This window comes from Eumetopias jubatus, unplaced genomic scaffold (assembly GCF_037043125.1).
Source record: "Eumetopias jubatus isolate StellerSeaLion01/CBP00866 unplaced genomic scaffold, mEumJub1_p1.0 scaffold_1, whole genome shotgun sequence".
NCBI lineage: Eukaryota > Metazoa > Chordata > Mammalia > Carnivora > Otariidae > Eumetopias > Eumetopias jubatus.
Window position 1 is genome coordinate 209,278,775 of NW_028274807.1, and position 24,648 is coordinate 209,303,422.

The window sequence follows — 24,648 nt, forward strand, 5'->3', positions numbered from 1 at the left end:
CAAAAGTTTGCTGGGGGATTTTTATGGGTTCTAGATTTTTGCTTTGCAGGGTGGTGTGAGGAGGCTACAGAGGGAAATTAGCCCTCCTGGGAGTGAAACAGAGCTGGGGGCCAGGAAGGTAAGGAACTCGGGCAGAGAATGGGACTGAGGAACAGAAGCTAAGAAAATTGTGAATGTGGGAAACGGTTGTGTCATGGGGTCAGATGTCCAGAGGAAGTGTCCAGAGGTTCAGAAGAAGACACTGGGGATGTGCTTAGTGGTGGGAGAGGAAGCATGAGCAGGACCACAAATTTCCAGAAGATTCTCTAGTCATAAGCACCATTGTTGGAAGAGGTATTTGTCCTGGAAACTTAGAGCTGAGCTGTCTTGGGGGAAACAAGCTCAGGGGAAGTGGTGAGAGCAGAATCAGGCACAGGACTGCCTGGGTCCCCATCCTGACTCTACCTCTTCCTTGCTGTGCAACCTTGGGCTAGTCACTTGGCCTCTCTGTGCCTCATTTCCACTTGTGCAGTATGAGCAGAAGCACAGTCCTACCTCACAGGGCAGGAGGACTGAGTGAGGTGGGTACATGTGAAGTGTTTAGAACAGTGCCTGTTCCTCAGCGAGCTCTGTGTAGGCCGAATTCTCCACCCTGGTAGGCACACCTCTCAGAAACATATATGAATTTTATATCATAAAAACCCCAGCCACCCCTGAGGAAGTAGAGTGAGCTGTGGGGTCCCACTTTATTCCCCACCCTCACCCTCACCCTACTGGTAGCTGCTACTAACTCCGAATAGCCTTCTAGAACTTTACATGTACTTACATCCCACCGTCATCCTGTGGGTAGAAACCCCAGCAGTGATGTGGGCCTGATGTGAGCCTAGAGCAGTAATAAAATACCACAAAGTGGTAGCTAAAACAACAGGCATTCATTGTCTTGCAGTCTGGGTGCCAGAAGTGCCCTATCAAGGCACTGGCAGGGCCAGGCTCCCTCTGAGGGCCCTAGGGGAGGATCCTTCTTGGCCTCTTTCAGCTTCTGGTGGCTGCCAACAATCCTTGGCATTCCCTGGCTTACGCATTCTCTGTCCTCCACTTGAATATCCCATCTTTACATGGTTGCCTTCTTATGAAGACACCAGTCATGTTGGAGTAGGGCGCCCCCTACCCCAGCACCGTCTCGTCTTAACGAATGACCTCTGCAATGCCCTGATTTCCAAATAAGGTCACATTCTGAGGTCCTGGGGGTTAAAACTTCAACATACCTTTTTTGGGGGGGTGGGGAATACAATTCAATCCATAACACCTCCCAAATAATCTACTGGATCTGAACCCTTGTCTGGGGCTTCTCAAATTAAGACACCACTTAATACAACCATTAGAGCCTCTCATTGCCAAAGGCAGGGACTAAGGTGACTATCTTTGAGTTTCTGCTGCTGAGGACAGAGCTGTTGCTATTCCAGGCATCTGGGCCCTGCTCTTGTGTTCTGCCCTCTGCCGTCTCAATCCATCCGGCCACAGGCAGCCACAGGGTCTGGAATCTTTGTCCTCTGCCTTTATGCTACAGCCGAGGCCTCACTAGCCTCTGGCAGGTGAGACCCATGGGGAGAGAATCCAGATGCACCGGCTCCAAGTGTCTTAGAATCCATGGGCTCAGATGCCAGATGGATGCCGCCTGCCTGGATGGGCAGTGCTTTACGATCCCAACATCTCATTTCTTTTCTCAGTATCATTGAAATCCATTCGTGTATTCAGTAACTGTTGAGCACCTACTGTGTGCTGGGAAATGGGCAGGTGAATGGCGGTGGTGGGGGTGGGGGATGGGACCCATCATGAAGAAGACAGACAAAAATCCCCACTCAGAGAGAGGAGATGGACAGAAACAATAAACATGATAAATAATAAACTGCTCGTACAGCGGGACATAGACAGTAAGCAAATGCATAACAGGGGACATGGTGACATGCCCTGTGAGGACAAAAGAGCACAAGAGGAAGGTGGGGCTAGTCTAGGTCAGGCAATCAGGGAGGGCTCCTCAGAGGAAGTGGCATTTCCACAGAGAAGGAGAGCTCCAGGCAGATGTTTGTGGGAGAGCATTCTTGGCAGAGGGAATGGCAGCAGCTCACCTACACGGCATGTTCAGCCTCCTTCCAGGAGTTGTTTTGAGTTGTTCCTTTTCTTTTCTGCTTGGCTTCCTGGTTAAATAAAGTGCCTTCTGGAAAAAGCCTAACCTCAAGTAATCAGCAGTGCTGTCAAAGGTTTATATCAGGATGTGCATCTCAGCATTATTTGTAAAAATAGAACAAAACTGGAAGCAACTGGTTCAGTACCGTACGATCCTTTCGTATGAGGGAATATTACGTCGTCATTAAAAAGCATCTGTTGGGAGAATATTTACAGATGCTTACTGAATATTTACAGAAATACTCACTGTATAATGATGAGTGGGGGGAATTGATTTTTTTTTTTAAAGAAGCAAGGTGAGGTAAACCTTATGTCTTGGCTCCAGCCACCATTACAAAATAGCATCCACTGGGCAGCTTCAACAACAGAAACTCATTTCTCATGATTCTGGAGGCTGGAACCAGGGTGCCAGCACAGTGAGGACTCTCCACCTGGCTTGTGGACAGCCGCCCTCTTGCTGCCTCCTCACACGGTGGGGAGAGAGACAGCTAGCTCTCTGGTGTCTCTTCTTATAAGGACACTAACCTCATTGTGGGGGCCCCACCTGTGTGACCCCATCTAACCCTGAAGGCCCTGCCTCCTAATACCATCACACTGGGGGTTCACACATGTGAACACAGGGACCGGGATGCACTTCAGCCTGTTGCACCTTCTGATCTCAAGGGTGTACATTTGAAAATGTACGTTAGGAAAAGAAAGACTGGAAGACACTGTACCAAGATGGCCTCTAGGTAGTGGGGTTCAGGAATCCTTATCTTCCCAATACTTCTCTGTATTATCAAATTTTCTACCGTGAGCACAAATATAATCAGGGAAAAAAATATTTAGACTTGTCTTGTTATAGATTTAAGAGAGAAAAAAAGAGAGATTTTTGGTCATTATGACAAATGGGGAAGGGAGGGGGGGACAAACATTTCCGGCTGTGTCCATGGTGTGCTGGCTGCTTTTATCTATGTCACCTGTCCAGAGAGAGTCCACACCAAAGGCTTGATTGACATAGCAATAATCAATGGTCATTCTTATTTGTTTTATTATTACATAAACAAAGTAAGTGGAGAAAAAACATATCCTCCTTATGAAAGAATTCCATTTAATATATGCAGACACTCCCCCTCCAGAAGCAGAGCTGAATCCCCTCATTGGAGGGTGGGCTGGACTTAGTGACTCACTTCCGAAGAGTAGAGTAAGCAAAGGGAAGATGAAGTCATTTTACAGTGGGGAAACCTAGCAGACACCACCTTAAGCTAGCGGCCAAGGCTGGACTCCTCCTCCCCCGGTGAATGTATAATCATGTAACCCTTGATGGATGTGATGAGCAGGGGACCTCACCTCTGGTTTCCTTCCCCAAGACTCACAGTCCCTGTGTAATCATGAGCAAAACCTCAGACAAACCCAGACTGGAGGGCGTTCTGCTGGGTACCTGGCCAGTCCTGTCCCAGACTGTGAAGGTCATGATATACAAGAGAGGACTGAGAAATTATCACAGACCAAAGGAGCCAAAGGACATATGACAACTGGATGCAATGTGGGGTCCTGGAACAGAAAGGGGACATTAATCGGAAAACTGATAAAATTCAAATAAAGTCAGGAGTTTGGTTTATAAATAACCCGAGGGGGAGAGATTACTATCCCCCATTTTACAAATAAGAGTCAGAGGTTGAGAGTGTGGCCTGAGGTTGGCAGCCTAGGAGTGGTGGGAGCAGGTGCCCTGAACTGAACCCAGGGAAAGAGATATGGGGGAAGGGAGGAAGGGAGGGAGGGAGAGCAGTTTAATTTTTAAAGGAGTAATTTCTTAAAACTCTCTTTAAAGTCTGGGGCAGAAAAGGTAGACTGGGGAACAGAAGAGCCTGCATTATACACTTCAGGGATTCTTTCTGGTTTTTGTGTTTTGAGATACAAGCTTGAGAGGTACAGGATGATGATTTGACAGACGCATACTGCACAGTGAGTTTAGTTAATATCTGTGACCTGATAGAGTTGCCCAAACTTGGTTTTTTGCCCCCAGTGGTGGTGGCGGCATGGGAAAGTTCGGGAGGGCTGTGCTGAGCCAAAGCAGCCTGGAAGCAGCATGTGGGTGACGAGACCTGCCCTCTCTTGATGGATACCAGGGAGGGCAGGTGGAGAGGCAGGGATCCTTAACTAGGACCCGTCATGAACAGCAGGGGAGTCCTGGAAGGACCAAGGCTTCCTGAGTTCATTTTTGGCTGCCATTTGCTGAATTTGCCAGGTGCCACCCGTCTTCTTGTACTGTCAATCAATCCATAAAACAACCTTGTGGAAGAGGCATTTTTAGACCCATCTTCCAGATGATGAAACTGAGGCCCACAGGGATAAAGCGACCTGCCAAGGCCCTATAGCCAAGCGTGGCGAAATCAGGATTCAAACCCAGCACAGGAACTAATCATCACACCCCCTTCCCTCTGTTTACTCTCCCCTTCTCTTCCTTCTCCCCCTCTGTCTCTGTGTCTCTTATGTCATGTCTGTCTCTGTCTCCTTCTCCTCCAGTCTTCTTCTCTTTCTCCCTCTCCCTCCCCCTCTCTCTGCTTTTCTATCTGTCTCTCTCACTCTGTTTCTCTCCATCAGTTAATGTCAATTAGGAAAGCAGTGAGACTGTGCTTGGTTGATGATTATAAATGTGTGTCTCTTGACAAATGGTCACTCGTGCTTGAAACTGATCTTTGACCTAAACCCTTTTTTATTCATAGGTGCTCCTTTTGGCCAGTATCAAAGCATCAAAACTGGGGGGACTTTGGATCACACATTCATTCAACAAACATTCATTGAATGCCTCCTATGTGCACACACTCTTCCAGGCACCCAGGATATGCAGTGAATGGAAGAGACAAAAATCCCTGTTTGGGTGGAGTTGACACTTGAGTGGAGGAAGCAGGTGATCAATAACATAATTAAGAGACTATATATGTATGTGTAAAGGGCAGAGAGTATCATAAATATTTTAGGCTTGGCAGGCCATACCATCTCTCTCACAACTACTCAATCTGCTATCATAACACAGAAACAGCCACAGAAAAAAATACATAAGGGAATGGGCATGGCTGTGTACCAATAAAACCATAATTTACAAACACAAATGGCTAGGCCATGGGCTGAACTTTGAGGACTCCTGTGTAAGAGGGGAAAGAGAGCTTAAGGAGAAAAATTAAGCAGGGGAGGGGCTGTGGATTTTCAAAGTGAGGGGTTGCAGTTCTTCTAATAAGCCCTGAAGGAGGTGAGGGGGGTGCCATGCAAGTATGCTAGGGAAGAGAGATCCAGGCAGACAGGATAGCCAGTGCAAAGGCCCTGGGGCAGGAACGTTCCTGGCATTTGTGAGGAGCAGCAAGGTGACTCACGTGGCTGGTGGGGAGTGAGTGAAGGCAAATGAGGGAGCTGGTGAGGCCAGAGAAGGTGACAGGACCATACAGGCAGAGAGGCTATGTAATTTATCATCCAAACCGGGACAATTTTGAGAGCAAATAGGGAAAGGAAGACTCAAAAAATAATTAACAGGCATTGCATGATCTACAATGGGTATAAACTGGGACATACGACCTCCCTCGCGGCCACTGTGGGACCTTGGTTCTTTCACGGTCAAACCCACACCATTTTTATGCAGTATGCTGGGGAATTGGGTGTTCTCCTGAGCTGAGTATTTTTTTTTAAGTTCCTTTATACTTTTTCTGAATGAACCATGCTCAAAAAATTAGAGGAAAATAAACCATAAAACAGAAGGCACTTAAGAATTTTACTGGGACTCAGCCATTAATTTGTTTGATGAGTATTTATTGAACGCTTGCTAAGCGCCAGGTGCCGCGCTAGGCACTGGCAGTGCTGGGATGAATCAGTCTCTCCTAAGGGCTCTCATGGGCCAACCATTATAAATATAAAATACTATGAAAGTGCAGCAAAGAGGTGAAGTAGAAAAAAAATTGCTCTGTTGCAAGCCAGAAGGACGGTTCTAGCCCAGCTGTGCTATCCACACCCCATGCAAGCTGGCAAGTCACATTGCCTTCCTCAGCCTGGTTCCCGCATCCACTGGGTATGGAAACTGTGGGAATCAAGGGGTATTTTGTTGGCTCAAAAGTGCACTACTAAAATGACAGTGGTTGTCTTGCCTGCCTCTTTGTTCCCAGGGAAACAGCCTGATCACTTGGACCTGAGATAAATACAGTCTCCTGTCCATGGTATTATTTTTTTAAAGATTTATTTATTTATTGAGGGGGGAGGGGCAGAGAGAGAGAGAATGTCAAGCAGACTCCCCACTGAGCATGGAGCCTGATGAGGGGCTCCATCTCCCGACCCTGAGATCATGACCTGAGCCAAAAATCCGGAGTCAGATGCTTAACTAACTGAGCCACCCAGGTGCCCCTGTCCTTGGCATTATTTAAACAACCCACCCCAGAGACCTCAAGATTATGTGCATTCATCATGCCAACAATGCTTAGGAAGCACCTACTGTATGCCAGGTGCTGTTCTGGGTGCTGAGGAGGTGACATTTTAGGGACAAAGACAGTCTACAAACAAGCAAATGTATAAATTGACAAGGTGATTCAGAGAACAAAAGCAGGCCAGGAAGAGAATGGATGTCTGGCAATGCTGGAGGGAGGGGCTAGTCCTTTGGGTCAGGAGGGCTGGGAAGGCTTCTCTGAGCCAGGCACAGTGGAGCTGAAGGCTGAGTGATGAGGAACAATCAACCAAACCAAGATCGAGGGGACACAGGGCTCCAGGCCGAGGCTCAGAGAACAGAAACAACTAGCACATTGTAATCTTGAACTTTACCTTTTGGTGTACCAATTTCTCCATTGGACATACTGGAGACATTCTTTTTCCCCACTTGCCTCATGAGATCCGTAGAAGGATCAGTGAGAAAGTGGCATTTGAGAAAGACCTGAAGAGTATGAAGGAGCAAACCAAGAGATATTGTGGTGTATCAGCCAGGAAAACTATGTGATGCTGCAGTAACAAACATCCCCTGTGACATTAACAACAAATTTCTTTTCTTGCTCACACTACATTCCAGTGTAGGTTGGCAGTGGGGTAGAAGGGGCTGTGCTCACCATCGTCACTTGGGAGCCAGCTAATAAAGCAGCTAGGACATTGCCACTTGCTTTCCCAAATAGAAGGAAAGCCCCAAGGGCCCCACACTGACAGTTCAGTGCTCCAAAGTGGCACAGCTGTCTCCACTCACTCCTTATTGGTCAGCACTCATCATGTGGCCCTCAGCCAACCACAAGGGGACTGGGACAGGCCATCCCACCATATCATCAGAAATATTTAGTGACAGCACTAATAAGAAATAGTGTTCCAAGCACTGGAACTCTTTGAGCCTTTGGAAAAAAGACAGGACCCTTAAGAACCTGTCCTTTTCGGTATTACTGATTATGACAGGTGGACAAGTTTCCATCCTCCTTCATTTCCCCAAACCCAGACTCATGCACACACCCACCCTTTACCTGAACTGCCGAAGGAGGTCAGACCCAGAAGGTGAGGTTTGGACCCCCCACATTCTCTGCTATAAGAATAGCTGTGGCAGGTCTAGCCTTTCTTCTTGGGAAACATAGTTCCCATTTTGCTCCCGAGCAGACCCCAGGGAAAGCCCACCTCCTAATCAAAAATTGCACCCACCCCTCTGCCAACTTCTTCTCCATGAATTTTTGGCTCTAGAGCATGGAGTTGAATAATTTGGGCCATGTTGGAAGGAGAAGCTCTCCTTCAGTCCCAGGGAGAAAAGCAGACAAGGGAGTAGGTGAGGGAGGACAACTTGGGAACTGAGGATGCACACTATGTGGGGAACTTGGACCCCCCTCTCATTCAGTCCTTCCACAAACATTTATTGAGCACTGCTTGCATGCCTGGCATTGTGCTAGGGAATATAGCAGCGAACAAACAAACAAACAAAAGGCAGAACGTCCTTGCCCCTGACATTCCAGCTGGGGAGATGGACAGTGAGCAGGAGAAATAGGTAAAGTGTAGAGAGGGTGAAGTGCTAAGGGAAAAGATGGAGCAGGAAATGGGATTAGAAATGAAGGGCCATCAAAGAAGACCTCCTGGAGAAGGTGGCATTTGAGCAAAGACCTGAAGGAGAGTGAGGGAGGAGCGATGTAGGAATCGAGAGGAAGAGCCTTCCAGGCAGGGGGAGGAGCAGGTGCAAAGGTCCTGAGGTGGGACTATGCCTAGTGCATCTGAGGAGCTGAAAATCGCATGTGGCTGGAGCAGAGTTATCCAGGGGCAGAGTGACAGGGGCATGGCGGGGGAGGGTACCTCTGCCATTTAGTAGCTCAGGGACTATATTCGTTTTCTGTGGCTGCCATCACAAGGAGGTTAGAAGTTGGAGACTAAGATATCACCAGGGCCGTGCTCCCTCTGAGACTCAGTAGAATCCTTCCTCACCTCTTTCTGGCTTCTGCCAGTGGCTGTTGACCCTGGGCTTCCTTGGCTTCTCTCCACACTCTACCTCCGTAGCCACGTGGCTGTCCTCTCCCCTGCGTGTCCCTGTATCCACCTGGTGTTTTCCTCTTCCTTAAAAGGACACCAGTCATATTGGATGGGAACCCCCCATCACGACCTCACCTTAACTTAATGGTAGCTGCAGAGACCTATTCCAAGTAAAGTCACATTCCCAGGTCCCGAGGTTATGACTTCCAACACATCTTTTGGGGGGACACAATGCAATCCAGAACGGACCTTGGGCATGGAACTTTATCTCTCCTTACCCTTCCAAGAAGATAGGAAGGATTGTGGACCACCTTTTGGGGTCCATGAGAGGATTAACTGAGCTCAGGTAGGCTGAGTGCCTGGCATTGGGTAGGTCTGATATTAGGCTGGGCTGCATGTCATGGGCCAGAGGGTCCTAAGCCTGTTGGGGAGCTGGGTTGTGGGCAGAGTCTGAGATGGACGGGCTCCCTCAGTTCTGAGGGGCCTCTGCTGTTTCTCCCTGTTCATCCCACCTCTCTGTCCCCATCCCAAACCTGTTTCCCGAGATGGCCCAGACTTTTTCTTGTGTTGGCTGGTGCGGGCTTTCTCTCCCTGGACTATATTTAGCCTAAGAAATAAGCATGAGAAGCCTCAGCTGCCGCAGCACTGGAAAGAAAAAGCACAAAGCCAGTCCTGCCTTCTGTCCAGCCCTGCCTGCTGACTCCATTCTTTCTTCCAGAAACTTCTAGAAGCAAAGCATCAGAACTTTGGGTGTTTGTTGGAAGAAGGACATGAGTTAGGAGCCCTGACATGTTAATTGTCCCCAGAACTTGTCCATGTGTCCATGATGAAAGTTGACTTTGTCGGTTTGCTTTGTTTTCCATTTTTTATTGTGGTAAAATACGCATGACATAAACTTTACCATCTTAACCATTTTTAAGTGTCCGGTTCTGTGGCATTAAGTACATTCTCATTGTTGTGCATCCATCCCCACCACCCCTCTCCAGAACTCATTATGTCTTGCAAATAGACTGTGTCAGCACTGAACACTGACTCTCTGCCCCCTCCCCCAGCCCCTGGTGCCCACCATCTACTTCCTGTCTCTGTGACTGTGACTCCTGTAGGGACCGCATAGAAGTAGAATCATGCAGCATTTGTCTTTTTTTTTTTTTTTAAGAATTTATTTATTTATTTGAGAGAGAGTGTGCACGAGAGAGCACAAGCGGGGGGGCGGCAGAGGGAGGAGGAGCAGGCTTCCCGCTGAGCAGGGAGCCCGATGCAGGGCTCAGTCCCAAGACCCTGGGATCATGACCTGAGCTGAAGGCAGACACCTAACCGACTGAGCCACTCAGGCCCCCCAGAGTTTGTCTTTTTATGACTGGTTTATTTCACTCAGCATAGTGTCCTCAAGATTCATCCATGTTGTACCATGGGTCAAAATTTTCTTCCTTTTTAAGGTAAAGTTGACCCCCAAAAATGTTTAAAAAGTGAAGTAAAATAAGCATACAGAAAACCCACCGATCTTAAGTGAGGAGCCTGATGAATTTTCACAAACTGGACACACCCATGTGACCAACACCCAGATCAGGAAACAGAACCTTCTCAGCCTTGAAAGTCCCCTTGTGCCCCCTCCCCAAAGGGTGCCCCATCAGGACCTCAGGCATGACTGACTAGTTTGCCTGCTTTTGCATTTTGTATAAATGGAATCTTCCAGGGGCACCTGTGTGGCTCAGTCGTAAAGCATCTGTCTTCAGCTCAGGTCATGATCCCGGGGTCCTGGGATCGAGCCCTGCATCGGGCTCCCTGCTCCACAGGAAGCCTGCTTCTCGCTCTCCCATTCCCCCTGCTTGTGTTCCCTCTCTTGCTGTGTCTCTCTCTCTGTCAAATAAATAAATAAAATCTTTAAAAAGTAAATAAATAAATAAATGGAATCTTCCATATATGTTCTTTTCTGTTTGGCTTCCTTTGCTTGACCCTAACTCTGTAAGGTTTCATGTGACAAGTGGCAATCATTCATTGCATGATATTCCATTTATTTATCCTCTCTCCTGTTGATGAGGATTCAGACCATTTCCAGTTTGGGGCTATTATGTAGATCACCACTATGAACAATCTTGTGCATGCCGTTCATATTTCTGTTGGGTAACTATCCAGGACTCAGGGGTGGAATTTCCCGGTGGTAGTGCAGGTACATGACTTAATTTTAGAAGAAATTTCCAACCCATTTTCCAAAGTGGTTGTACCACATGTTATGGATTGAATTGTGTCCTCCCTCCCCCAATTCATATACTGAAGTCCTAACACCCAGTACCTGAAATATGTGACCTTAATTGGACATGGGATCATTATGGAAGATGAGGTCCTTAGGGTGGGCCCTAATCCAATAAGACTGACGTCCTTAAAAGGGGGAAAGGAATTTGGACAGAGAGATGGACATGCACACAAGGAAAATGGCATGCGAAGATGAAAGTGAAGACCAGAGTGATGCCTCTATAGGCCAAGGAACCACTAAAGATTGTCAGCCAACCCCCAGACCCCAGGGGAGAGGCATAGGATGGATTCAGCCTCAGAGCCTCCAGAAGGAACCAACCCTGTTGACATCCTAATCTCAAACATCTGGCTGCCAAGAACTGTGAGACAATAAATTTCTGTTGTTTTTTAAGGCCCCTGTTTGTGGTTCTTTGTTAAACCAGACACAGACCACTCATGCACCATGTTACCCTCCCATGGGCAGCATATGGGGATTCCACCTCCTCCACAGACTCCCTAGCACCTGATAGTATCAGTCTTTCTCATCCTAGCCTTTCTGCTTGGTGGCAGCAGCATCGTAGGTGCTTCTAAAGGTGAGCTTTTAAAGCCACGCATGGGGGCCCCATGTTCTGCCGGTGCCCCAGAGCTGATGAGCCACCGTAAGTCTCCCTCTGCTCCGGCTGCTAACACCAGGGCTTCCCCAGCACAGAGGTTACATCCATGGGCTCTGGGCCACCTCCTGGTTCCAATCCCATGTCTACCACCAACCAACTCTGAGACCTTGGGCTGGCACTTTTGTCTTTCTGGGCCTCAGTTTCCCCAGTTGTAAATGGGCATGATGATAAAAATAGGGTCATCATGAGGATTAAATGAGTAACTAAGCTAACATAGCTAATACACTTAGAGTCTCTGGCACAAGTAAGTACTTCATAAGCACTGGTTTTTAGATTTCTCTCTTTCTTTCTTTTTCTGTTCTTGACTTTCATCCCCTCCTCTTACTTCCTTCTTGGCACAGTGTTCTGTTCTCTCCAGAGAAGAATGTTTGACTTGTAGACGTCTTCCTTGCCTCTTTGAAAACTGAGCTGGGCACTTCTGAAAATTTTTTTGTGGTTCACATTGAGGCTGCAGGGCACAGAGGAGAGAGACACTTGAGGAAAAGGCTCACAGCCCTGCCACCTGCCTTGGTGATTTAACTTGGTAGTCAGACTCTGCCTTCATGCACCTCCTCTAAGGGAAGAGTGTGACTGTGTTGGGGAGGAGGGAACCAAGGGATCATTTCTCCATTTTGATTGGGCTTTTTTTTTTTTCCCCTAGAGTTTGATCTAGGAAGTTCTCTTGAGTTTCATGCTGGTTCCTGGGTCCTGTGAGGACTACATGATTAGAGGGGACCTTGTCCTTCTAATGGTACCTCTGGGGCTTCCCCCACTAATTGATCCTGTTTCATTTCTCTGTCTGGGCTTCCAGAGCTCCAGGACTCCACAGGCCAAGAACATTTGAGAGCAGAGCTCCCCCTTCTCCCACCTGTCAGGTCATACGTGAGTCCCATGAACGCTCACCTGCTTTCCCTCCTCACCTCCCACAGAGCAACGATGCCTCAGGGAACACTTGGAACTGGTTGTACTTCATCCCCCTCATCATCATTGGCTCCTTTTTTATGCTGAACCTCGTGCTGGGTGTGCTGTCAGGGTAAGTCTCTGCTACTCTTCCCCATCCCACTCCCCCTCACCATCTTCTGACCATAAAGAGGTCATCAAACCTTTGTTTTCATTCTCCAGGCAGAGAATAGGCCTTCGCTTGTCTTGGTTTAGCCAGAAAGTTATTACCAAGTCAGGTACAGGTGCACAGGTTGTGCACTGCTGAGAGCACCTAGTGAAAGGACTCGTGGAGGCTGGAATCCAGCCCAACCATAGCTCACAACACTGTACCCCTGGCTTTGAGCAACCTCCACCCAGAGAAAGGGGAGCTTCTTTCCAATGCAGACCTCTCATTCAGGAGTCTTTCCCAACCCACAACCCGCCACACAAGAAGTTTCTATAGAGCTTTACTTTCTATAATTTACATTTTTAAAAAAGCCATTAGATTGGGTTCCCCTTTCCCCTGTTTTCCAAATATACTATATATTTCAGTATACAATCACATATGCATTTTCATGACACATAGTATCCCTTACCCCCAAGATTGAATGTGGGTTTGGGGTTTGAGAGGCTTGATCATAAATAGGTTTTATTTTTCTTGTCACAAGAAGTCTGGGGGCTGGAATGGTGGTGGCTCCACGGTGCCATCAGGGACCCCGGTTCCTTCTCACTTTCTACTCTGACATCCTTACCAAGCAGAGGCTTTCAGTCTCATGGATGCCTCATGGTCTTAAGATGGCTGCCTCACACTCACAGGAGGGCCACTGCACATTCCAAACATGAAGAGGACGGAGGGAACAGGAAGGGAAGGATATATATCAGGCTACCACAGAAATCTTCAGCTTATGTCTCATTGGCCTAATTTAAAAGAGGGCTGAAAATATTCTTCACCCAAGAGTGCAGAGAATCGGAATGGAGTACCCAGGCAGCGGTGGTTGGCATGGCATGGTTCTGTGGTTTTGCTTTTTTCCTCCAGCTGGGTGCAGTTGTTGGATAATGTGGGAAGCTGGCAGAAATACCCCCAACCCCTATGGTGTTCTGATCTCCCAGGAGACCTGTTTCCTCGTGTTAAAGTCCACCGCCTGCCCTCTAGGAGTTTCTGAACCCCCAAACACATGCACATGCATGCACGCACACGCGTGCGCGCACACACACACACACACAGAGTCCCTAAAATGCTGACAACAGCCAGACCTGGCTCTTTCCTGCTTCTGCAGGGAGTTTGCCAAAGAAAGGGAGCGGGTGGAGAACCGGCGGGCTTTTCTGAAGCTCAGGCGGCAGCAACAGATCGAACGAGAGCTCAATGGGTACATGGAGTGGATCTCAAAAGCAGGTGAGGCCCTTTCATCCCAGGAGCCTCGGAGCACACGGTGGGTCCTGCATGCAGCTTGCAGGTGGGTGAGGGGAGGACCCTGACAGTGGGAGAAAGAGGACCTGGCCTGGCGGCCCCACTTCTCAGCAACAGGAATCTGGAGCAGGGTAGAGAAACTTCCAGGGCGACACCAGGATAGGATGTCACATAATAGCAGAGGAACTTCGGTTGACATCCCAGCTCTGCCACCTCCTAGCCGCGAAGCTCACTTTCCTGCACTCCAGTCTCCTTGGTTGTTAAACGGAGATGTGATAGTGTCTCTCTTGCCGGGCTGTGGGGAATGCAGTAAGATCATCCAAGCTAAGCCCCCGAGAAAGAGCAGCGCCGGACACACAGGGGGCACGTGTTTATTTGTTCAGCCATTCAGCAGACGCTTATGGAACGCCCACTGTGTGTCCGGAACTGTTCTACACACTGAGGATATGGCAGTGAACAAAAGACCAAATCCCCGCCCTCGAGGCTCCGGCGTTCTACTGAAGGAGACAGAAAATAAACGAGGACACATACTGTTGAGTGCTCCCCAATGCTGAGAAGAAAAATAAAGCAGGGTAGGAAGTGGGAAACAGTTGGAGGAGGTGGGGTGGTCAGAGAGGGTCTCTCTGAGGAGGTGATGTCCAAGCAGACCCGGAGGAAGCCCTGTGGATGTCTAGCACAAGGGGTTCTGGGCAAAGGGAATAGCAAGTGCAAAGGCCCTGAGGTGGGAGCGGTGTTGAGTCATAGCGAGGAAGCCAGTGTGGCTGGAGCAGAATACATGCAGTGGAAAATGGGAGGACGCGAGTACCGGGAGGTGACAGGGGCCGAATCAGGCAAGGCCTTACGGGTCACAGTAAGGAAACTTTATTTTGAGGGAAGTAGAGGTGGTGTTGGCCCTTATACAGTTGTTGAAGTGAGGCTGGGAGTCAGGAAGAACAAAGCAGCACATTTCTGGCTGGTTGAGCTGCCGGATTCAGCAAGGAGAGAGTGAAGGTGGCTGGGAAGACCCTTCTCCTTCCTGACCCAAGGGAACCCAGCCCAGGAGAGGCCTGCAGGCGCTGGAGCTTAACTATGTGCTCTTCCTCTTCAGAAGAGGTGATCCTCGCCGAGGATGAAACCGACGGGGAGCAGAGGCATCCCTTTGATGGTAACTGCTCTGAACGTGGCTCGGGGGTGGATCCCAGGGGAGACCACAGCAGCCAGTGCTGGGGGAACGAATTGTTTGCTTCTGAGGGGCCTCCAGGGGATGGATGCTCAGAGCCCAGGTGACTTCAAGAACAAACACGAGATCAGGTCATGACCAGGGAGATACAGGCATGGGGCGAATCTGCTTCTTGGGGGCATTTCAGGACTTTGGTTTTACATTTTCTGACCTGCCCTTTCTGCTTTAACCATGTGCCTCAGTCTTCCTCATTCATAAAATGGGCATGACAGTATTAATACCTACTTCACTGGACAATTTATGGAGATTGCATTAATGCTTCCAATAGAATGCCTACAACAGTGCCTGGCTCAGGGTCAGTCCCATCTGTGTTCGCTAAATAGATCAATAACCAAGAATCCAGCTTACTATTCAGGACAGTTGTCTCACATGTTAGAAATTTGGCTAAACAGAGCAATGACTTTGGATTGAAAAATACCAGGATTGAAAAGGAAGTAAAGGAGCTGGGCTTTATCTCAGTAGATTACAAAATGGATTTTACTATTTTGGGGGGAGGGGAAGAGATGGACTCATGGGGGTGTCTAAATCATTTTGTTGGAAGTGTGTGCCTGAACTCATTGTCCCCTGGAGAGCTCATGGGGGAGGAATGGCACCTAAATATTGAGGGAAGGCATCCACAGTCTCAGCCTGCCTAGCAAGCGTGCTAAAGGTCAAGGGCAGGCTGCTTTCATAGGAGTCCCTGTATGTCCAGTCCCGGGCATCCCAGAGGGGAGAGGGTGGCTGAGAGCCCAGACTTAGAGTCAGACTGAACAGGCCTTGATTCTCGTCTTTACCCCTGGGGCAAAATCATGCAACCGCCCTGAGCCTCGGTGTCACGTTTATAAAATGGGCGTATTCTTACTTCCCACCACCCCGTGGATGACCACGAGGGTTAATTAACCCAACAACATGTAGTAAGTCCCTGGCACCAAGAACCCAAGGACACCGAGGTATGGTCTTGTCTCAGAAAGGGTAACGTCCTTTTCTCTTGCCATGTTTCCATTGTTGGAGCTCTGCGGAGAGCCACCATAAAGAAGAGCAAGACAGATCTGCTCAACCCCGAGGAAGCTGAGGATCAGCTGGCTGACATCACCTCTGTGGGTGAGTCCCTCCTGCCCCAGCCTGGTGCTCGGCTCTCACTGATCGTGCGAGAGATGGGAGCTGAAGGGCTGGGAACCACGGTCCCTCGATTTGGGTCCCTACTCTGTCCCTTTCCACCTGTGTGTCCTGGGGCAGATGATGTGATGATGGGAATAACAGCAGTGCCTGTTTCCTAATCCCATTGTGAAAACTTAAACAAAAGAATCCACATTAAGCATTTAGAAGGGCGCCTAGGAGAGAATAAGCTCCCAGTCATGATATTAGGGTTCATTAGTGCTCACTGAGGGGCTGCTGTTATTAGGTGCCAGTTGTGAACAAGACAGGAGCCAAATCCCTACCCACGTGGCGCTTGCAGTCAAGTGCAGGACACAGATGTTGAACAGATAATTACCGAAATAAATCTGTCATGGTAATGGTGCTGCAGAGGAGACACCCCGGGTTTGGCCTGCTCTGAAAGAATGGGGTGTGATCAGGGAAGCCTTCTCAGAGGAGGTGACACTGAAGCTGAAAACTGAAGGATGGGTAGGAGTTCATTATGGCAGTGAAAGCAGAGAGAACCATGGGGAAGGCTGTACTCCGTCTGTTGCCGTTGGTTGTTGCCAAGGGCAGCGTTTGAGGGGGAGGGAACATTTACCCTTCCCCCTGCGCACCCCTCCTGATTGTGTGGACTTTTGACCTTCTCCGAGTAATGAAAGTGGGAGAGCATCCAGACAGGGGAAATAACACATGACTCTGAGGGGAGAAGGCATTTAAACTGTGTGGTTGGAGGAAGAAAGAGGGGGCAGGAAAAGAGAGACAGGAGGAAAAACTAGAGGCAGAGAAACAAGAAGGTGGGAGGAGCCTGGGTGGCTCAGTTGGTAGAGCATGCATCTCTTAATGTCCAGGTTGAGTTCGAGCCCCACACTGGGTGCAAAGATGACTTAAAAATAAAATCTTTTAGGGGAGCCTGGATGACTCAGTTGGCTAAATGTCCAACTCTTGATTTCAACTCAGGTTCTTGAGATGGAGCCCCGCATCAGGGTCTGTGCTGAGCGTGGAGCCTGCTTAAGATTCCTTCTCTCCCTCTCCCTCTGCCTCTCCCCCCTCACAACAAAAAAACAGCAGGAAGGAAGGGGAGAAGGGAATTTAACATACACACATAGTTCCAGTCTACAGGCATCATCTGTTCTGTACTCTGCTGTTTTCACTCCACCCTAGTTTTTGACCTGAATGCTAAGTTTCGACATCATTCCCTTTACTCCATAAGGGTGGCTACACTGTAGTTTGCTTGGCCGTGGCCTTATCATATGGTGTTGGAGTTGTTTCCAATTTTTGCCCCAATGAGAAGCACCGCTGCGAACATTGATGTACAATTACTCCCCCCACCCTTTGGGCGTGTTTCCTTGGGGAATAATTATAGGATCAAAGATATTAACAGCTTTTCAACTCATTATTCAAAGAACCACTCTGAGTTTCCAAAGCACGGAACCCATTTATAAACCTGCCAAGTACTCATACAATCACGGATCCCCCATCCCGGCCACTGCGTATTTCCCCTTTAATTTCCTTTCCCAGTGAAGTAGGTCTGTAATGATACCTTAAAGCTTGTTTTTTGCATTTTTAATTTCTAGCCAAAACACTCTTTTCCTTGTAATGATGAACTAGTCCTATTTCAACTTGTGGAATACATCTGTTTCCCTCCTTCCAGCAAGTTCAAGAACGGGAGCACTCCATCAGTGTTCTATGTATTTGATGGGTTCTGTCTGGCCCACACATTTTCCCAAGGTTGCTTCCATTTTTTTTAAATGTTTTGTTGTATTTTGATAGGCAAATATATTTTGTTCGTACTACATGTTTTAAATGCCAGGTGCTGAAAAAAAATTGGCATACTCAAGTCAGGATCTCCCCTATGGATAAGATTGGGTACCTGCTCTTAATTGGTGGAGAAATTATTTTTCATCAGTCATTCTAGAAAAGATGGAAAAGTGATACTACCCAGTGTTGGCAAGGATGTGGGGAAATGAGCATTGTCATATGCTGTTGGCAGGAGTATAATATTCAGTGTTTCCAATATATGATTTGGTATTATTTAATTATAGATGTTTATATTCTTTGACCTAGCATTTCCACTTCAAAAGCATTTCTTCCATGTGTGCAAAAGGCCTATGCCTCTTCTCAACAGTGTTGTTTCTGGTGTTCAAAAAAGTGAAAACCAGAGGTGCCCGGCTGGCTCAGTCAGTAGAGCATGTGGCTCTTGATCTCAGGGTCATGAGTTCAAGCCCCACATTGGGTGTAGAGCTTACTTAAAAATAAAATATTTTTTTTAAAAAGTGAAAACCACAGGATGCCTGGGTGGCTCAGTCAGTTAAGCGTCTGCCTTCGGCTCAGGTCATGATCCTGGGGTCCTGGGATCGAGCCCCACGTCGGGCTCCCTGCCCAGTGGGAAGTCTGCTTCTCCATCTCCTGCAGCTCCCCCTTGTTCGCATTCTCTTTCTCTAGCTCTCTCTTTCTCTCCCTCTCAAATAAATAAATAAAATACTTTTTGAAAAAGTGAAAACCAGAAACAACCCATGTGCCCAGAAATGGGGACATGACTGAAGAAATTACAGTATTTATACATGATGGACTATTATGCAACCAGGAAAAAGAACAGGGTTGCTACTGGCATGGAAAAAATGTTTGAAATCAATTTCTTGATGAAAAAAGCAAGTTGCACAGCATTATGTAAAATTTATGATCCCATTTTAAGAACAATATTAAGTATATCTACTTAAAAATGTGGAAATTGGAGGATCGAAAGGGATTTTCACTTTCTACGTGACATTTTTCTAAAATGTACGAATTAGTGACAGGCATTACTTTTGAAATAAAAAAAAGTAATTACATAAGTTATAAGTTTAAGTTACTTAAAAGCGACAAAGACTAATTATGAGGAATCTAATGGCTGGCTGCATGGGCAGGGAGGAATTTGGTGGAAAAGTAAAGCTTCACGAAGGAGTTTTTAAACTGGGCTTTATGCAGAATGGGGTGCATGCATCCATTTATGAGGGCTCCATGTTACAATACCACACACTGGGTGGCTTAAAACAATAGAAATCTATTTTCTCACAGTTCTGGAGCAGAAGTCCAAACTAAAATCAAGGTATCGGCAGGGCCGTGCTGGCTCTGAAGGCTTCAGGGGAGAATCTGTTCCCTGCCCCACGCGGCTTCTGGGGGTGTTAGCGATCCTCGGCTTCTCTGTCTCCAGTCTCTGCCTCTGTCACCACATGGTCTTCCTGTGCACCTGTGTGGCTCTTCTCTTCTTATAAGGACACCAGTCATGGGATTTAAGGCCCACCCTAATCAATGTGACCTCACCTTAACTTGATTACAGCCGCAAAGACCCTACTTCCAAGTAAAGTCACGTTCATGGGTACTGGGTGTTAGGAGTTCAGCACGTCTCTCTGAGGGACACAGTTCAACCCACAACTTAGGCAGGATCTACTTCCATTTACAGAGAATTTTAGGGACCTGTCCATTGCCCCAAATCCCCAGATTAAACCTGGGTGGTGACAGACTACCATCCTCACCAGAGAACATTCTAGACTGCTACTAGCCACCTGTAGCTCTTGATCCCTTGAGTATAGCTGGTGTGAACCAAGATGTGCTTCATTCTAACACATCAGATTTGGAAGTTCTAGTACCAAAAAAAAAAAAAAAAGAGTGTAAACTCTCTCTTTAACATATATTTATACTGATGCTATGTTGAAATGATAATATTTTGGATCTGTTGGGTTTCATAAAATCTCTTATTAAAATATTTTTAAGATCTAAAGATTGCCTGCAATTACAATTCCAGACCACAGAGAAAAATCAGAGATGAGGATGGGTCAAGGTGGAGCATGAAATACAACACAGATGACAATACACAGCTCATACGGGCCTAGCATGTAGTAGGTGTTCAATTAACGTTTGCTTCTCTTTCCCTTCCCCAAGAGTGCTGTGCTTGAGGGACTTGTCTCTGGGCCAGTGATCAGGAAAGACTTGCTCCAAAAGTTGGCACATGAACCAGATCCTCATTGTATCTCTTGGGGTTACAGTATAAGATTATCATGACCAATAAGCATAATGTGTCAGCATCATGCTAAAGTGTATTCCTCCCCACAGCCCTGCAAGGTGGGAAGTGTGGTTGTCCCCAGTTTACAGATGGAGACACTGGAGCCCCAAGATGCAAAGTGACTTGCCCAAGGTCATTTGGTGGTTGGTGATAGGACCAGCTTTTCAGCATGGCTCCAGCAAGAGTAGGAGTGAAGAACCTCCTGCCCAGTGACTGAGCTCTACCCCAACTCTCTCTCTCTCCTTCTCTCCCTCCTTCTCCCCATGGAGCATCCCAACCTGACCTGAGACCTTCAAAAGTCTCATTCCTCTCTGCCATGCCCTGTGGATGCTTGTGGGTCTGGGCACATCTTTGGGGGCTACAGAGACCAGGGCCAGAAATGCCCCAAGTGGGAAGGATCATGAGGAGCCACCTTGGGGTTCTCAATGCCTGTGAGGTCAGGCAGGTGATGGACATGAGAGAGGGGTCCAGCTACCAGGCCTGGCCAGCTCCTGCTGAGCAGGAGTGTGTTTAGAAATTTGTGAATAGGAAGAAAGTGGCATCCTGCAAGATGTCTGCTGTGTCCCATGCCTGGCTAGTGGGATGGGGTTGATGCACAAGCCGGATGGACGAATGAGTGACTGGACAAATCAGCTAATGGATGCATGAGTCAATGAACTAGGTGAAAGAGGGAATGAGCCAAAGAACAATAAACAAACAAATGAGTGCAATTGACAGTCTTCAAAAAGAGATCATTTAAGAAGATAAAATCAGTTCATCCAAAACTGAGCTCCGAACCTCCCCACAAACCTGTCCACTATCATTGGAGGGCAGCTCTGTCCCTCCAGGGGCTCAGACCTAAAACCTTGGTTCCTCCCTCTCTCACACACTCACACTTGATCCAGCAGCGGGTGTTGACATCTCCCTTAAGGAGCACATCCCAAATCGGCCCACTCTTCTGCTTTCTCCGCCATGGCAGAGTCAAGCGGCGTCGTTGCTGGCCTGGACCAGTGCAGCCGCCCCTTCTTTGTTCCTGCCCTGGCCTTCCACAGTCTGATCCCCCCACGGCTGCCAGGGGGCGCTTGTGAGCACCTGAGTCAGGTCCCCTCCCTCCTCTGCTTAAACCTCTGTAGTCCCCATCTCATTCAGAACAAAAGCCCAGGTTTTCCCCACAACCCATGAAGCCCTGCTTGTCCCACATTGTCCCCTCCCTGTCCTCACCAACTCCTTCTCTCCCCCTCAGCCACTCCACTCCGGCCATACTGGTTTCTGGATGTCATTCCCCAAATATGCCAGGCAGGCACATTTCTACCTCAAGACCTGTTAACTCTTCCTACAAACTGAGATGACTTAGGTCAACACCTTCACCTTGACCACTTGACTTAATATGGCAGCCTGCCCCATGGTCCCTTCTGGGACTCCCCATCCCCTTACACTACTTTTTCTTTTTCCCAAAGTTCTTTGTAACTTCCATCACACTATTAATTTACTTTTTTATTATATTTGCTGTCTCTGTCCCCAAATGGAGATTGGGCCCAGAAAGGGCTCTGTCTGTTGACTAGTGTATCCTGAACACCTAGAATAGAGTCTGGCACACAGTAGATGTTCCACAAGTAAAAGTATATGCAGGCAGATTCCTTGGTGGCTCATTCCTTGGTGGTCATGCCTAAAGTGAAGTGTCCATGGAAACTAGGGTCCTATTCACACCTCTTCCTGGAGGCCTCCCAAGCATGCAGCATGCAGCTCTGCTGCTTGGCCCTGCACCAAGTGTCCTGAGCTCCTTCCTCATTCCCCTTGTGGCATGACCCCCAGAATCATCAGATGTGGCCAGGAGAGGGAGACACAGAAAGTTGACTCCATCAGTGGAGAGCCATCTGCCTCCCCACTGACATCCAGAACTTTCATTGGTTGTTTCCAATACTATTATTTTTGCCTTCTTGTAAGCTCTGTCTCTGGAAGGCTAAGCCCTGGGTCATGTTGGTTCCCTCGGGCCAGAGGGCTCACCAGGAAGGCTAATGGATCCCCTGGCCAGATTCCGTGCCTGGGCCGCCCATCAGTTAATTTCCTCCACAGGAACACCCTGACATTCTCTATCCTTTCCTTGGCAGGGTCTCCCTTCGCCCGAGCCAGCATTAAAAGTGCCAAGCTGGAGAACTCGACTTTTTTTCACAAAAAGGAGAGAAGGATGCGTTTCTACATCCGCCGCATGGTCAAAACTCAGGCCTTCTACTGGACTGTGCTCAGTCTGGTAGCCCTCAACACGCTGTGTGTTGCTATTGTTCACTACAACCAGCCCGAGTGGCTCTCCGACTTCCTCTGTGAGTACCACCTGGCCCTGGACCCACCCGCTCCCCAATCCCTTCTTCACACCCTTTTCCCTTCTCCTCCTCTGGTGGTGTGTGTTCCTTCCTTGGCTCTTGTTGAATCTGTCCTTTCATTTGGATGCGTCTGTAACTGCTACCACAACAACAGAGCCCATCTTCTTTGGGCCTGGGGGCTGGAATTCAGGCCACCAAATACTACTGTGATACTTTTTTAAGAGAGAGGCATGGGGCACTGGTGAAAGGAGTGTTGGAAGAGAGACAGAAAAGGGTAGAGACCACAAGACAGCCAGATAGAGACAGAAACACACATCTAATTAATGGGTGTATCTTCTGAGGATGTTAAAATAAGTAATTTGTGGTTGAGAGATGGGGATGCTTTAGGAACAAAGAGTGGCCCTTATGTTGTCCCCATTTTCTCTGCTCATTTCTGACACTCCTGGCTTCTCCCCTCTTCTTTCAAACCTTCTGCTTTTCCCCCCTTTCCTCTCTTGCTCTTTTTGACTTCCTTAAACCTGGAATTCATTTCTAGAAGATCTCCTCCAACAAGTGTGAGGACATCTTGCTCCCTCAGTGGGTACCAGGACCCCTAAGGCTTTGCCCTTCTGGGCCTATTCCCAGATTCCAGGAGTTAGCATAAGATAGTATCAAAGTTGATGGCCAGTTGAGGGTGAGGAGAAGCAGTGAAAGGTAGGGAGACTTCTAACCAGGTTTTAAAAAATAAGGAGCTCCGAGCAATCAACAAGAGCAGTGTCTGGGCAGTGAGGAAGGCAAGTCCATGCCCAGGCTCTGGCTTATGGGCCCCAAGTGAAGATTTCCCTAAACCTTTTTGCCTGATGGCGGCCCTCCTCCCGCATGTACTGGTTTGTCTGACTTAGGTCTGTGGCTTCTTTCCCCTTCTGACCTCTTTTGGAATTGACCCAGACAGCCAGTGGAGATAGTCGAGTCTTCAGCCTAGAGAAGCCCAGGAGCCTGGTCCAGGTCATTGTTTCCTTGTAACCTTCCTTGTTCTCGATCACATTGGTTGACCCCTCAGGACACCCCCCAGGGACCAGCTCTCCTTCTGAGAGCCCTGACCTAGTTCCAAACTTAGTGATTACATCTGGTCCCCCTGGAGACTTACAAATGAGGACTCTTTAGTTCTTGTCTTAACCTCCTCTTGTAGCCTATTTTTAATCTCCCATGTTCTCTGCACTAATCACTTGGCTCTGTCTGTCCTGGTTCAGGAACAGGGGGTTGGGACTTCCTGCCCTGGGCCTCTGTGTCTGTAAAGGTCCTTTAATTATTCCCAGTTGAGAAAACTGAGACACAGAAAGGTTAAGTAACTTGCCCAGGGTCACACAGCTAGTAAGTGACAAAGGCAGGATTTGAACCTAGAATCCAAGCTGTGTCTGATGACAGATCCCTTCCCCGGTCACCAGGTGACCTGGATTCTCAATGTCTGGACTGCTTCTAACTCATCATGTGACCCTGGACAAGTCACTCCCATCATCTACCAATCGAAAGCGTCTTCATTTATAAAGTACCCTTTTATTTTATTTGCCACTAAGAAATAAAGCAGTGCTACCATCTTACACTGGGACATGTCAATTTTAAGATACACCCCAAAGTGTTTGTCTTGGAATCAGTGAAGTGTGGTAGTTTCTCAGGGTCTCAAATTTCTCATCTGGAAATTGGACTTGATGGCCCTGAAAGTCCTTCCAGACCCACCAGTGCTACAGACAATTCTCTCAGGTCTTGTGCATTGCCATCTATCAGGTTTCCATGGTAACTGGGAAGCAAGCATTTCAGAAACTCTTAAGTACTCCCAGAGTTGTTTCTGGTGGTTCTTAGAATTACCAGATGTTATAGACAGATTTCCCTTGCTGATATTTTGGCCTGACGATCCTAGAGAACTTGGTTTCCTTCAGATACTGGGAGCTCCCTGGAGTCCAAAATACTAAGGGGAAGTTTCAATCAGGAATGAATGCGAAGGACCTTGACGGTTCAAACCATCTCTTAAAAGAATGATTTAATAAACACCCTTGACTTTCAAACAGAATTAGTTATATGACCAAAATTGACATTCTTGGAAGTTTGAGTCCTCCATCTTCCTTTCTATATGTTTTCTTCCCCTGAGACACCCTCCATATCCCCCCTTCCCATCCAGGGGTGAATATCCATACTTT

At 47.9% G+C, this 24,648-nt stretch overlaps 1 protein-coding gene across 4 annotated transcripts in view; it reads left to right on the forward strand.

Annotated features, from left to right (window-relative positions):
• The window catches only part of CACNA1A (calcium voltage-gated channel subunit alpha1 A), a 265,173-nt gene that overhangs the window by 157,292 nt on the left and 83,233 nt on the right, over nucleotides 1-24,648 (forward strand). For all 4 annotated transcript variants that reach the window (XM_028088869.2, XM_028088871.1, XM_088017020.1 and 1 more), the window contains 5 exons: nucleotides 12,407-12,510; nucleotides 13,676-13,791; nucleotides 14,894-14,950; nucleotides 16,016-16,105; nucleotides 22,268-22,477. In XM_028088869.2, coding sequence (XP_027944670.2) covers nucleotides 12,407-12,510; nucleotides 13,676-13,791; nucleotides 14,894-14,950; nucleotides 16,016-16,105; nucleotides 22,268-22,477 — 577 coding nt within the window. The remainder of the gene's footprint in view (nucleotides 1-12,406; nucleotides 12,511-13,675; nucleotides 13,792-14,893; nucleotides 14,951-16,015; nucleotides 16,106-22,267; nucleotides 22,478-24,648) is intronic.